This window comes from Muscardinus avellanarius (assembly GCF_963383645.1).
Source record: "Muscardinus avellanarius genome assembly, chromosome: X".
NCBI lineage: Eukaryota > Metazoa > Chordata > Mammalia > Rodentia > Gliridae > Muscardinus > Muscardinus avellanarius.
Window position 1 is genome coordinate 42,526,453 of NC_137792.1, and position 15,825 is coordinate 42,542,277.

At 40.9% G+C, this 15,825-nt stretch overlaps 1 protein-coding gene across 1 annotated transcript; it reads right to left on the bottom strand.

The window, feature by feature from the left end:
* Positions 1 to 8,126: 8,126 nt before the first annotated feature.
* On the bottom strand, positions 8,127 to 15,149 carry AKAP4 (A-kinase anchoring protein 4; the record flags this gene model as incomplete). Its single annotated transcript, XM_080719057.1, has 5 exons — positions 8,127 to 8,282; positions 8,884 to 10,998; positions 13,498 to 13,599; positions 14,119 to 14,169; positions 15,054 to 15,149. The coding sequence occupies 5 exons, from the start codon at positions 15,147 to 15,149 to the stop codon at positions 8,127 to 8,129; spliced, it is 2,520 nt and encodes an 839-aa protein (XP_080575183.1).
* Positions 15,150 to 15,825: the final 676 nt, after the last annotated feature.

Below are 15,825 nucleotides of genomic sequence, written 5' to 3' on the forward strand. Positions count from 1 at the left end.
CACTGCTTCCTCCAATACATCCTTTTCACAGCAGACTGAGTAAGCATTTCAGAACATTCACTCTGAACCTGGGGTACTTGAACCTTTTAAATGGTTTCTCCTTGACCTTCAGAGTGAGTACAAAATTTAAAACATGCTATTCATTGCTCTTCACAATCTGCTGCCGCCTGACATTTTTTCTTTTTGTACTAGGGATTGAACCTAGGGTAACCTTAACATTGAGCTGCACCTCAAGCCCTAGCCCTATTTTATTTTTTATTTTGAAACATGATCTCCCTAGTTTGCTGAGGGTCTTGCTAAATTGCTGAGGCTGGCCTGGAAACTGTGATCCCTTGTCTCAGCCACCCAAGAACTGGGGTTATAGGCATGCACCACAACCTCAGGCCCAGTAAATGTATTTTTAAAAAGAAAAAGGAAAAAAAATCAGTACTTTTTAAGAGAATGAAATCGAGCTAGAATAGAGCTGTGTGAGTCAGGAGAACAACTTGTGGATTCCCTCATTTCTATCTTTTCCTCATCGAGACTCCCTAGGCTTGGGTAAGATAGGAGACAGTAAACAATTTATAACCTAGGGCTGGCATTCAACTTTAGGCATATATATTTCCCTTCTAGCTGTTGAAATGTTGGAATAGTTTTCACATTGATTGGCAAATGCCCTGAGTACTCTTAAGTGATCCATAACCTTTCCTTCACTTCATATGTTGTGAGTTTTGGGCTCACTGGTAGGATACCACTAAGGACTGCCCTAGTCTCCCAACTAGGTGTAGGCATGTTAGCCTGTCTTTCGTAGCTCTTTCTCTCTAGTCCTTCTTCCATTCACAACGAGCAGCCCTGAACTCTGTGAGCAAATACGAACTCATCTGTGTTGTGAGGCTGCATTTTGCATTTGACCTCTATTTGCATTGGGAGGTATTGCCTGCTAAAAGTCTCAAAAGCTGGGTCTGCTTGATTCTGATTTCCCTTAGAGACATCTTTCAGCCATTTTCTGGGCTTTGGCCTATGCCTGCAATAGCCTTTGCTAACTCATGCCTACCTACCAGGCTGGATACCTTCCAGCCAATTACCCAGCCCACCCAAGAAGTTCCTGTCACCACTGGATATGCCTACTCCATTCTGTTAGTGTCACTGAACTATACTACTACAAGGATTTTATCTTAAATCAAGGATCTAGTCAAGGTCCTAGTGTTCTATCAAGCAGTATAGAAGGGTAGCATTGCAGTTGATTATCTGTGCTTTTTAATCTAACTCTGTGACTTCCTGTGTGACTGTGGACAAGATACTCAGCCTTTCTGGGCCTCCATACCTCATCTATAGTATTTATTTCATAGAGTTGTTGGCAGGATTAAATGACATAGTGGAAAACACTTAGCAGAATGCCTGGCCTGTAATTAAATCTTCACAGTTGTTAGACTTTCTTAATATTATTTTTGTATTGATGCTTTAGTGGGCAGATTTGGGCATCATTTTCAGACATTTTCACTATGATTGCCTCTTTTGATCTGCACAACACTTCCAGAGAGGTAGATATGAAAAATATTGGTTAGTATCCCACTTTTTGAGGGCAAATAACTAATATTAGGCTATAGTAAGTGAGGCAGCCATGGTTAATGACAAGTTTCCTGATTTATGTCCAATGTTATTTTCCCCAGCAGGGAATGTGCAATAGATGGATCATTATTTATTCGATAAACATTTATTGAACACCTACTATATGCACTTTGTTTTGGCACTGAGGGCACAAGAGTGGGCAAGACAGAGAGGCCCCTGTGCTCCTAAAGTTACCATTTTAGTGGAGGAGACAATCAATAAGCAAATTAGCAAAAAAAACAGGATGTATCAGTGTGATAAAAATAACACAGGAAAAGTTACCCTGGAAGATAAGGTAGTGAATGAAGGCTTTTCCTATGAGGTGATTTTCATGACAAGGAGTTGAGCTAGACATCCTCTCACCTTGGCTCTGTGGCTGGGACCTGGAAGGAAAGTTCTCATAACAATTGGGTCATGATGGGCCACGGCATGGAAGTGGAAGAATCAAGAGGGAGGTGTTCAAGGTAAGGGTAGCTCGGAGTCCAAAGTCACAAAGATGCTGAATTGGAGACTTCTGGAAAGAAGCAGGAAAGCAAAGAAATTTGTGAACAGTAGAAGGTAATTTTTTTCTATTTTATAAATTTAAACTTTCTTTTTGATATTGAGAATGGAATCCAGGGCCTCATGCATCCTACACATGTGTACTTCCACTGAGCTACCCCCACCCTGAACATATATATTTTTTGGTACTGGGGATTGAACACAGTGACATTTTACCTCTGAGCCATACGCCCAGTCCTATTTTATTTTTATTTTGAAATGGTTATTGCTAAATTGCTGAAGCTTGTCTCGAATCTGAGGTTCTCCTGCCTTAGCCTCACAAGTACTGGGATTACAGGCATGTACCACCACACCCAGTTCCTAAACATATTTTTACTTTATTTTTATTTTTTGGTACTAGGAATTGGCTATACTCCAAGCCCTATTTTATCTTTTTGTTTTATTTTGAAACAGGGTCTCGCTAAGTTGCAGAGGGCCTTGTTAAGTTTCTAATATCCTCCTGTCTTAGCCTCCCAAGTATTGGAATTGCAGGTACGCATCACCACACTCGGCTTTCTAAACATATTTTTAAAACTAACTTTAAGTATAATCTATATAGAATAAAATTCACTGATATTAAGGGTATAAGTTGGTGAGTCTTGAAAAATATACATAGCAGTATTAGGTTCCTCTCCTATCAATATAGGAGATTTCTATGACCCCAAATGTTCCCTGTGATATTTGAAGTCAATTCTGTCTAGGTATTATGTAGAATTTCCTTCAATTTGGATCTTTCTGATGGTTTCTTATGATTCAACTGGGGTTATGGGTTTTTGGCAACAGTGATACACAAGTAATATGCTCTTATCACATCCTATCACAAGATCAGTATTTACTGGTCATATTAACCTTGATCATTTAAATAAGATATGCCTAAAAATTTCTCCAATGTAAAGTCACTATTCTTCCCTTTGTTATTAATACATATTTTACTTTTATTATAGTTTTACTAGTCAGTAGCATGGTCTATTTTTCTGCTTATTTATTTCCCTTTATTTCTTTCCTTCATAATTTATAGTTTTGTTTTGTTTTTGTGGTACTGGCAATTAAACCCCAGCCCCCTTTTTTGTTTTAAAACAGGGTCTCACTAGGTTTCTGAGAGTCTTGCTAAGCTGCTGAGGCTGTCCTCAATCCTATGATTCTCCTGTCTTAGCTTCCCAAGTACACCACCATACTCTTGTATAGTTTTTTTTTTTCCTGTGGTCCTGAGTAATGAACCAGGGACATTCTACCTCTGAGCTACACTCTCAGCTGTATTTTATTTTTTCTTTGGAAACAGCATCTCACTAGGTTGCTGAAGCCTGGCTAAATTGCTGAGGTTGTTCTCAAACCTGCAATCATTCTGTCTCAGCCTCCCAAGTATATCACCATGCCTGGCTATAGTTTTGATTTTTAATAAGGATAGATCTGAACTAATAGGGAGACAATTGTGATTGCATAGTATTTTCTGGGCATGTGGGCACACAACTGTAATTCTTGTACTTGGGAGGCTAAGACAGGAGGGTTACAGGGTTATTGAAACGCTGTTTCAAAATAAAAATAAAATAAGGCTGGGAGGATAGCTCAGAGGTAGAATCACCAGTACTGCCAAAAAAAAAGAATATATTATTTGACAGGAGGCAAATTTGGATTTGAATCCTAACTCTCCTGGCTTACTATTTGTATGATCTTTCAAAGGACATTTAAATATAAGCCTCTAATTTCTCACATCACAGAAGATTTTGAAATAATTAACCTAATAGTATCTGGAACTACTGTTTCAATAAGGGGGCCTACTAACAATAGTGAAAATAGACTCCCCTCTTTTTAGCCAGGTGGCTGTAGTATATAGGAATTCAATAGTTTCTTTTAGATTTATTTTGTGTTCTGACACCATAGAGACTTTAGTGTGAGAGGATTGCTAAATATTTTACATGTTTCTGAGTCACTGGGGAGAAAGCAGCTGGTATTGTTTTAGTTGACTGCAATTCCTTACAGCTCATCAGTAACTTCTATCTGGTCTCTTTGCAAAACTCATTACTTCTGGTCTTTGGGGATTTGATTTTCAAGGCTATATAAATATATTACTTATAAAAGTGACTTGTTTCTACCACTCCTATATTTTTACTATTTACATATTTTCTTTTTCATTATTAGAATTATTTTAATGTAGACCTTTAACAGGGGCAACCTTGCAAACTTTCTGTTTTGAACTGGAATTTAATAAGAACTTTTTGTTAGGAAAGATATACTCTGATCACGTTAAACAGGAGAGAAAATGCTACAGCTCCCTAAACTTTGATTTTTTTTTGGTTTTTGGTGGTACTGGGGTTCCTGAAAGCCCTTCTACCTCCAGGCTACACTCCCAGACCTTTTTAATTTTTGGAAACAGGGTCTCTTAAGCCAGCGTGGCTGGCTTCGAACCTGTGCACTCCTCCTATCTCTGCCTCCCAAGCGCGGGGACTACAAGCATGCACCACCACGCCCAGCCCCAAACTTTGATTTTTTTTAAAGGCCTAAGTGAAACTTTGTCTTCACTGTTTGGTTTTCCACCAGATTTTATGTCCCCTTTTCTAAACTTGAGTTGTTATTTTTTCCCTTCTTAAGTACTTTTAAGGGCAGGAAAGTCACTGTTTCTTTTTTTGTAGTGATACAGGCTTTGGGGACAACACATTCTCTAAAATACTGTCCTGAGCCAAGCCTGGTGCCACACTCTTGTAATCCCCATACTTGGAAAGCTGAGAAAGGACGATCACAAGTTCAAGGATAGCCTCAGCAATTTAGCAAAACCCTTGACAACTTAGTGAGGCCCTGTTTCAAAATAAAAATAAACTAGGGCGGGGGTGGGTGGGTGTTGTAGCTAAGAAGTAGATGGCTTCTGAATTCAACCTCCAGTACCATAAACAAAATAAAACAAATCACTCTGGCCATTTCCCCATAAAACGTTATTCCTACAAAATCAGACTATATCAACATTTCTGTTTGCTTCATGCTCCATATTATGGCGTGGCATATCACTGTTACTGATCCTCTATATTGACATTTTTTTCATCATGGGGGTTTTGGCATTGATTTTGATTATTCGTGGGGAAAAGTCACCTTTAGTGAAAGGCCATAAATTACACAATTAGTTATTTTACAACTTCAGTAGATATTTTACTTATTATATAAATGTTTCCAGAAAATAATCAGAGTGATACTTAGTAGAGTTAGGCAATGAAAGTTTTTATTATGATTGGGAGGAGGGAAAAGAAAATTATGGGTGGGAGAGCCAGGTGTGGTGGTGCATAACTGTGATCTTGGGAGGCTGAGACAGAAGGACTAAAGGCCACAGACCAGCCTCAGAAAACCAGTAAGACCCTAAGCAACTCAGCAACACCATCTTAAAACAAAGAACAAAGAAAAGGCTGGGTTTGTAGCTCTGAGGGAGAACTTTCCCAATGTTCAACCTCCAGAGGAGAAGAGGAGGGGGGGTGTAGAGAAAGGACAGTTTGGTGCACACCTGCCATCTTAACACCCAAGAGGTTGAGACAGAAGTCCCACAGGCCCTAGACCAGCCTCAGAATCTTAGTGAGACCCTCAGCAACCATAGTGTGTTAAAATATTATCTTTCTTGCTGAGTTTTTCAGCCCCAGGGCAAGTACCTCTCTTGCCTGTCCCCAGTCTAGTTCTGGCCCTGTAGTAACCTCCCAGAGAAGTTCTTAATTTCCTTGTGAAATGGAGACCTGATGTCAGAGTGTAACTGTCAAGCGATATCAAGCCAATCATATTACCTGAAGGAGAGAATCATGTTTCCTTCTCTCTCTCTTCTCCTATATATAGGTCCCTCTATTTCCAACTGTTGGCATTGAGCAAGGCCACACTGCTAGTGGATACCTGGGATCGCTTCTCCTTTACAGAGGTCAAAGGTCCATGTCTCACTCTCAAGGAATAGGCCCCAAGGACAATTGAGCTCCTCCAGACCCTTGTCAGGGTTCTTATAGCCCTAAGACTTCCTTTCTCTGCTGGAGTCTGTCAGGTTAACTCTGTTAATAATCAAGTTCTCTCACCCTGAACTTAGCTCATTCACACACATTTTCCAGAGAAATTATGGAAGAGAGCCTTGTTGTTCTAATCCTCAACTGTCAAAACTGAAGGGCCCTTAGAGACCATCTGGCCCCCAACCTCCTCATTTAACATATAACTTCCTTTCCTCCATTTCCTTCCAAGGAATTCCCCAATGGTACCTCATAACAAAAATCTGGATCGAGGTAAGTGCCAAGTTAATCAAGGATGTAAAGTACTATGGGACCCAGCTGTTGTTGGGAGGGCTGAGTCATTAGAAACGCAGCCCAGGCCTCTGGATTTGTTTATTAAGGATTTTCTTCAAGGGCAAAGGGAAGGATCTGTGGTGGCTCAACTCCAAAGCTCGACACAGGATAGGGGACACTGGAAAAGGGTGGACTAACTTTCAGCGTGACTGGAGAGTGTAAAAGGGCCTGCTTGGAAGGGGCCTTGCCTTACTTTCGGACTTGTCTAGGCATTGTGAAGTTGGTAAACTTTACCTGTGTGCCACTTACCTTCTGCAAAAAAGAGCCTCTCTGGATCCCTACTTGAGTATCTTGCTTTCAGTTCTGAAATCAAGAGAGCACTCCGAACTGGGTTAGGACAGGCTTTGAGAGGTATGGTTTCTTTCATATATTTACATTTGAAACAAAATCCTCCACCACCCCTCCCCCATAAACCCCAGGGCACCCATTCCTCCAATTGAACTTACAGTAGGTTTCTTTAGCTACAGTTTACAGATGAAGAAACAGGTTACAAGTCTGGAGGGCTACCTAAGGCCATTCAACTGGAAAGAGTCAAAACTTTGAGTATTAAGTTCAAAAGGACATCACATTCTGAGCTTGTTCTATTAAGTTACAGGCCTTGGGGAGTACTGAGGCATATCCTGAGAGCACTTAGCAAACCATTTGAGAGAGGGCCACAGGGTTGAAACCACTGTCTTAATCATATCTGCAATTAATTCCAGCATCTCAATGGACTCCTGGGAAGCATAGAACGGATCCAGTAACTTAAGTCTGGACTTTGGGACTCTGCGACCTTGAAACTCACAAGAAATTTTCCATCCTATAGATTTATGTTCTTGTTCTTGGAAGGTTTTTCTTTCAGCCTTGGGGAAGATAAGGAAATCTCATCAGTTAAAAGAAATTACTTTATAAGGAAGCTTTTTTCCCCCTACACATGGGGGAGAATTAGATCCCATGATAGTTCTGGGTAGTATTTAGCCATGTAAAATGAACACTGATACGTGTGTGTGTGCGTGTGTGTGTGTGTGTGTGTGTGTGTGTATGGTACTGGGGGTTGAACCCAGGGGCATTCTACCTCCTAACTACACCCCCAGCCCTTTTTATTTTTTCGTTTCAAAACAGGGTCTCACTAGGTTGCTGAGGGTCTTGCTAAGTTGCTGAGATTGTCTCAGCCTCACAAGTACCATCCTCCTGACTCAACCTACAAGTACAGGTGAGAACCACTATGCCCGGCTCCATCTGTATGTACACTCTTAAAAAGACTAAGAAAACCATATCCTTCTGATTAGAAAAGGGAATAATCAAGTTAGATACATTGTTCTGGGAGGAACAGGAAGGCCAAACTCTAAAGAGACTGTGAGCTGAGATTATTTGGTTTAGGGACTTGAACCTGGGTCGTATATCCGTGTCTTCAATGCTCAGAAAAGAACTTATGAGGAGTACTAAACACACGCCCAACATCATACCACCAACCCTGGACAATGAACCCATCCCCCTCTCATGCCTTAGATGTATTGAATAAAAAAACGACAACATGGATTTTTCATTTTTTTTAATTCATGTTCTTGCCCAGCTAGGGCACCCTGTATTCGTGTAGTGTAACTGCTCAGATGTATTGGGAAATACAGTCGAGTGTTGTACAGTTCACTAGCCTGATGGTAGGGGGGCTCCAGCTAGGTTGGAATGCTGCTGAGGGGAGTAAGATGAAGGGGAGTTCAACGAGTTGCTAGCTTACAGGTTAGCGAGAAGCCAGTCTAACAGTTGCTTTCTAGCCATGTTACCCACGGCTTCATCCAGTTGTCGCTCCTTGGCAAACTTCATGACCTCTTGAAGAAGATCTCCTACACTGTATCCCTTCTCCGCTGCCTTGGCAGAAACTTCAGGAAGCTGGAGAGAAGAGAAAAGATGGTTTGAATCATCCGGTGTTTTTCAGAGTAAAGAGCTGTTGTTTAAAGTTAATTAACATCTTTCCAGCCTCACTCCTCCTCCCCCCCTCGCCTTCCCACCCACAAATCTAAGATTAAAAAGTTGTAGATCCAGGACCGAAGGCTGCTTTCTCTTGGACCTTCTCTAAGGATATAGATCAAAATGCCAAAGGAGCTTTCTTTGAAGCTTCAAAAACAAACTGTGAAATCGAATGTGTTCATTACATACATCTTGCTAAGGGAATGAACCCTTAAATTAGCCTGTGCTGATTTTTAGGTCAAGGTTTGAGGTTGCTATTCTTCTACCTCACTAAAAAATTATGAGATTGGAGGGGGGAGGAGGGTAGGGAGACTGTCTGGGCTCAGTTCCTGGAGTGAAAAGAATTTGGCTAAGTGTCAGATTTCTATGGAATCCATCTAAAGCTGGAAATGCAACTCTGGTGTGTGTGTGTGGATGGGAGGGAGACTGAGTGTGAGCATATGCTGCTTATGTATCAATGCGGGGGTCTCCTCATTTCCACCCATTCTTTTTCTTTCTTTCTTTGCCTTGCTGCATTGCTTACCTTCTCAAGTTGTCCATCATCATCTCCCATGAAGTAGAGCATGGGCACGTTAAATTGGGAGGCCGCAATCCACTGCAGGACAGCCTGGAGCTGCTTTTGCAGATTACTTGTAGAGCATTGATTGTTGACGATGACCTCAGGCCCAGGAGAGTCTTGGTAGCACTGCGACATCGCACCTTCATAGCCACATCGGGAAGCACATAAGTTGGTATTGTTTGCCAGAGCTGCTTGTTCTTCCAACTCAGCAAGGGCCGCTCCGTTGTTGCTGTACTTGGCCATGATCAGGCACAGCTTCATCACAGATTCTACCAGTTGATCTATAAACTGGCGGTTCATTTGCTTCATCCCACTGACAAAGTCCATTTCTGGATTTTCTGGGCATTGTTCTTCTCTTTCGCATTTCTTGGACATGGAAGCCGCTTTGTTTCGGGAGTCACAACGCTTGCTTTCACCTTCGCATAGCTCATCACAGCTAAAGGGGCTCTCGTTTAGCAGTTTCTGAATCAGCGATAGGACGATGTTGGACATATCGAGCTTCTGGGAGTCCATCTGCTGAGTGTCCTTCAGACAAGATGGTCCAGGAGCCCCACGAGTTTCTAAATGCTTCATTGAGAGTGATTTTGAGGATTGGCCTCCTCCACACTTTTCGAATTGGGCACTTTGAGCCATATAGCCCATGGAGGAACCAGGACAGTCTTCCTCGACTGTATCCTTGCCCTTGGCCTGCTGTGTTAGGTGGTACTGAATCAGCATAAGAGCAGAAACAATCAGGTCCTTGGCCAGAGAATCAGTGGAAGGGCTGATCTTTTCTCGCTTCTCGTCTTTACTGGCACACAGTTTGCCACCCATCTTGCCTTGGTTTCCCTGCTTCTGGTTCCACATGGTGAGACTCTCCTTGAGGATGTGTTCGCTGACTTTCTCAGCACTGGTCAGTGATTTGCATGGGTCTGGTTTCATTTTGCCTTTGTCCTTCCCCTTCATCTCAGCTTTCATTGCTGAAAATTCAAGGCTCTGGTTCTTGCACTTGGGGTCATGGGAGCCAGCTTTCAAAGAGGCATATGACAGGCTCTGAGACTTAGTTTCCTTCTTCTCGCCCAGCAGGGCACTGACCAGACGCTTCAGCATGGCCTCCATGATGTCTGCGGCGTTTTGTTTCCCATGGTTGAAAAGATTCCTCTTGACAGCGGAGACAAAATCGGAGTCGGTCATCAGGACCCCTGTTATATTGTGCAGGTTCTTCATGCAGGAATCGATCAGATCTGACACAATTTCCTTGGTGTGCTTTAACAACACCCTCTTCAGGACCACACAGGCTGGGATTGGCTTCCCACAACTGTGCACTTTCAGAGTCTTCATAACAGAAACCATCATGTCCGATGCCACCTGGTTTGCATAAACCATGAGTCCCTTGCTGATGGAATCTGCAAATTCTTTACTATCTTTTGGGCACATCTGCTTTTCTCCAGTCTTGTTCTTGTTGCACAGTTCGCTGTACAGGAAGGTTTTCCGGCCATCCTTGCACTCCTCCCCTGGGCCACGCATATCTGTCATCTCCACAGCTTCATGGGCCATTTCCGAAGCAATCTTGCTGACAGCACCGCGGGGACTGTTTTTCCCTTTTTCTCCAGTGAGTGAATACATTGAATGATGAAGGCATTTGCTTCCACCTTCCAGTTTCTCCTTGATTTCTTTACGGGCCATCTGGATTACCAGTGAAGACAGTCGGTTGACATAGAAGGAAAGGTCATCCATAGAGCATTCTCCATCAGGGGAGATCATTGCCCTCTGAGTACTAGGAGATTTTGCTGGAGGAGTCGAAGGGCTTTGATTATTGTTGGTGTTTTTGGCTGCTGCCATTTCTAGACGTAGGCTTTGAGGTCTATTGGCCATATAATCTGTGTTCAGTTGATCAGCGTAGACACTGTAGAAGTTCCCAGAAGGGACTCTGCGATCGTTGCCATCGATGTCTCCTACTTTATGCTTACAGCTAGAAGCTGAGGGACTTAATGCGTGTTGAAAACCCAAGGCATACTTCTGGAGATCATTGAGGAGCCAATTGAGGACACTTATGGGATCAGAGGGAGCTTGTTTGAAAAGGCACACAGATCCCTCCGTCTAAAAAGAGAAGAATACCTATCCATAAGATTTTGGGTGGGCTACTTCTTTGCATTATTTTATTTAGAAGGTAAATCTTCTAAATTGCACTGATTAGTGATTTGACTCTTTGAAATTCGTAAGGGAGCACAGGATCAAATTATATTTATTAATGCACAAGTGGCAGCAACGAAAGTTTAGAATGGATGCATTTGTGTGTTTAAGTAAATACAAGCACTGTCAAAATGTTTGTCAATTTCACATGAGTACCTGTGTTTGATTCAATGCCTCAAAAATGTGTCAGTGTGTCCTGAGTATGTATGTTTGACTCAATGTATAAAAAAATGTGTCCTCTGTGTGTGTATATGCAAGTCAATATAACACTTCATGTTGTGTGAACATCTAATAAGATGTGAGAATGTGTCCATCAGTATTGTTACTGTGTGTAATGTGCCAGTGTGTGTATATGTGTACATATGCATGACTGACTGTGTAATGATATATAGACCAATGTGTGTATGTTAGTGTGTACATTTGACATGTGTAGACATGTAAAAATATGATTGTGTGTCCTAGTGTGTCAGTTTGAGTAATTCATATGTTTATGATATAAATTCACTACTATGTGTCAGGCAGCTGAAAAATGTATTTATGTGTTAAGGCATAAATTCATATGTTGCCATACATATCCATCAATATAATATGTAACATATTAATGTTAATCAATATGTGGCAAAATATGAATATGTATTACAGGGGATTTCACAATGAGTGTATGTCAATAAATTACCATACACATTCATCAATATAGTATATAACATTAATGTATTAATGAATGTATATGTTAAAATATAAATATATGTAAATAGGGGATTGTACAATGTCCACGATGTCAATAGGTTGGTATCAGTTTATGCTGTATTTCTATGCTATGTTTGACCAGTATATGGGTATGTAATATCCTGTCATTTAAATGTGTGTGAATAATATTATTCACATGAATATGTAATTGTATTTGTATCAATATGAAAATTAATGTGTACAGACAAGTGTGTTAGTGAATATGTGTCACTTAGTACAAATTTGTATATATGCATGTCATTGTGATTGTGTATGAACACATAGGTCTTTGAATAGATATGTAGTCTTGTCACTTTTTATCAAGGCTTGTATTTATGTGAGTGTATATTTATGTATTGTGGGCATGAATGTGGATGGAGGTGCTTATGTTTGTGATATGTATACATGACTCAAGTTTTTGTATATGTATATGGGTCTTTTTAAATGAATGTCAGTATACTTAAGTTGGCTATATCAATGCTTGTGTGTGTTTGTAAATGTCACATGTAGCCACATGTGTGCCATTGCTTGAATAAATTATTTTTAAAGGGATATATGGTTGTGTTTCACTGTGTATACATTTCTGTGTGTATATCTGTGCTTCAGTGACTATGGATGTTCATGTTTGGATATTATGTACACATCTTGCACTTAGCCCTAAGCACTGCTGCCCTCTTTGTTCTTCCCAGTGTGTCATCTCACCTTTTCACTGAATTCTTGGCAATACGAGGTCATGATATGGTTGACTTTTTGCATATGGGCCTAAGTTACAATCAAGGAAATCTGCATTGTATGTAGGAGATATGGGCTGCTCCTTTAAAAATAAACATCATGTATAATTTATTCCTTGAAGACTCCAAAATGGGGTTGGCCACCTCCAACTAAACTTAAAACTCTTTGATGAATATTATGTGACTTATTTTTATTCATTTGGGATTGTTCTCTTTATTTCAAAGGGTTCTGGGACCAGAACTGGGGTTTTAGTTATTTCAAATAAGCTAGAAACACAGAACAGGAAACGGTTGACTCCTTTGCACTAAAGCTGAATAGCCTGTTTCAATAACTGCAGCTCTGGACTTGTAGGAATGTGGGGGTGACTTGTGTGCTTCAATGCTTTTCATCAACCAGAAATCCAAAAGATATAATTTGAAATATTTATACAAAACTAATGAATCTTGTATGTGACAGTGACATGCAAGTCTAATTGCTTCTAACTTGAAGTTACTAAAATATTGGGTGATCTCTTAGACAACAGGGTGGACACTAGGCACGCAGATTCTAGGTTGTTGTGGATATCTCTCTGCTCCATATCCCTCTTTCTTCTTTATTGGATGCTGGGCAATGTGGCACATACGAGTCTATTATATGTCAGCAAAGAACATTGCAAAGGATGTTGTTTATAAACCCACTTCTTTGTTAGGAAATGAATAGCAAGCTTCTCTTTGGAGTATCTAGATATCAGAAGATGGTATTCTGAACCTCTGTGATTAATGAATGTGCTTAAGTACTTAGGTGTTGAACTTACCGTGGCCCTGAACTTAGTCCAGTGTTCTCTAGATTGTCATAGTGTTCAAACTGATGAACATATTGGATAACAGCTTCCTTACTATCTCTGAATCAGAGTCATCAGACTCAATATTGGGCCCTATGGAGTGGTGGAATGTCAGAGACTAAGTATACCTTAGACTGGTCTTGCTTCTCAGTGTCTTTGATCACAATGATCTCTTTTTCTTCCAGATTCTCCAGGTTTAAGTCACCTTCTGAGCTGCATCCAGCAGTACCCTAGGGGATTAAAGGGTGAGATTCTCATGAATAGTTGATTTTTGAGACTTCTCCAAGCTGCCCCCTTCGTTAACCACTTCACATCATGAATTCCATGTTTATTACTATTTCCCAACCCTTTTTTTGGTAGAAAAGATAGGCTTGCAATGATAGCTGGTCTTAGAAGAATGAGATACAGTACTTTCTACAAATTATGACTTCCCTCTCTGAAGATGCACACAAGGCCATCAGTCTCAAAAACCATATTCTATTAGTAACCACCCTTTCCTTTTGGACAGGTTTTCAAGACTTTTCTGACATGTCATTTTCTATGCTTTCGTTTTTTAGTCTCAACAGCAACTAAGTGACCTCTAAAGTGATATTTAGTGTCAAGAGTGATAATACATTTGAACTGGGGACCCTGGGCTCATGAGAATGATGGCCTTCCCCCTGAGCCCCTCCACCTTTCCACTCTCTGCCACAACCCTTACCCTTCTTAGCAGATTTCACCTCCTCTGACTTGGAGCTGAAAATACTTACCTTGGAATCTTTATCTTCCACATTCAGGGTGGACACATCCACAAAGCATATCTGCATCAAATTAGAGGGTGAATTTAGATAACTCTAGAGAAAAGGCAATCATTTCTCTTCTCAGAGATGATAATAACACTTACCGCATGGAGTTCCTGTGATGATTGATTGAGAGAGTGCAAGCAAAGCTTCTAGCAGAATGTGTCACATGGTAAGTACTCAAGAAATGATAATGTCATGACTATAGCAACCTACCAGAGAGAGGCCCGAAGGACAGTGTCTGCATATATTGAGAAAACTGAGAAGTGGCTTGCTCAAATGGCACAAGATGTACTCTATTTCCCTGGCTTCTACTATACCTGTGTTTTTCAAAATGTGGTCTTTTGTTATTGATGATATGAAAGATTTTATTTCTTTTTAACAGATGTATTATACTAGAACATCAAACCTGTAAGATTATGGTTAATATCGTTTAGGGTGACGGTCATGTTCAAAACATTGCAAAACATATTAAGGAGGTAGTATGAGTGGGACCTGAACATGATAAAAAATGTGAGGTACTGTGCAAATCACTTGAAGTCTGGGAAACAGAACAGAAATTTGAAATATTTTGCCCTCTTGAGAGGCCCTAGGGTAACTTACTGCTAGTGAGGCAACATTATGACTTAAGCGGCTGGTTACTAGGCAACCACCACCCCACCCTCCCCTCAGCCTCCTCCCTAGCCTCCCTCTGGTCTGCCTTACATCACTCCTCCTTTTGCCCCTCCCCTGATTCAGCCTGGTGTGATACATACGTATGCTGGTCCCCGAAAGGCCTTACTGAGCTTGGTTGCTTGGGGAAGTCACAGTACCAACCTTCATGAGTTCCTCTTGGGCTCCAATGTGTCTATACCTATAGGCCACATGTTTTTCTACTCCTAGGTAGGAGTAGTTTTGTATCTTACCACTTTTCGTTCCTGATCTTGCTGTCCTGTTGGGCTGTAGAGGTCGACCTTACACACACCCCTGCGGCTATGTAACCAGTCAATATCATCAGACATCTGGAGGGAGAAATGAAAGAAATATGAAATGTTAGAAATGGGGTAGATTTAGATAAGAATCTCCCCCACACCGAGTATTTGGAAACAAGGGAGTATCATATTGACTTGGGAGAACATCAGCCAAGGAAAATGGAGGACTGTTAATCAAATTTAAAAGGACATCTAGACACTGTGGGGATTTAGTGATTTACTTCTACACAACTCTTGCCAAGCATCTATATTTCTTTATACCCTTTGGTACCTTCAAAGAATCAAGCTGACCCCACCCCCTCTAAGTTAATGCTAACTAACCCCAGTTCAACTTGAGTTTTTCTCCTTAAGATGAAATTAGGTGAACAGCTGTACCAATCAGTCAGGGAGAACAAGGTTCTGAACACTGAGCAAATTCATTCTAATAGCTATTAATACAACATCAAGAGATGAATATGGAAAGGAAGAACAGACCCTGACCCCAAAGGATCAAGTTTAGTTTTTAGAAAGAAAAAGTAATGTTGGATAACTTCCTTCAACCCCTACCCCTATCCCCAAGCCACCTCCCAGCCCAGTCTGGAGCTGAAAGTCAAAAGAAAATGGCAGAAGTTAGTGATAAACAAGTTAGGAATACTCCTTTATTCTCTAGTTCTTCAAAAACAATGTCATTCTCCTCTTTTCTCCTTCCCTCTCTCCTCCCTTTCTT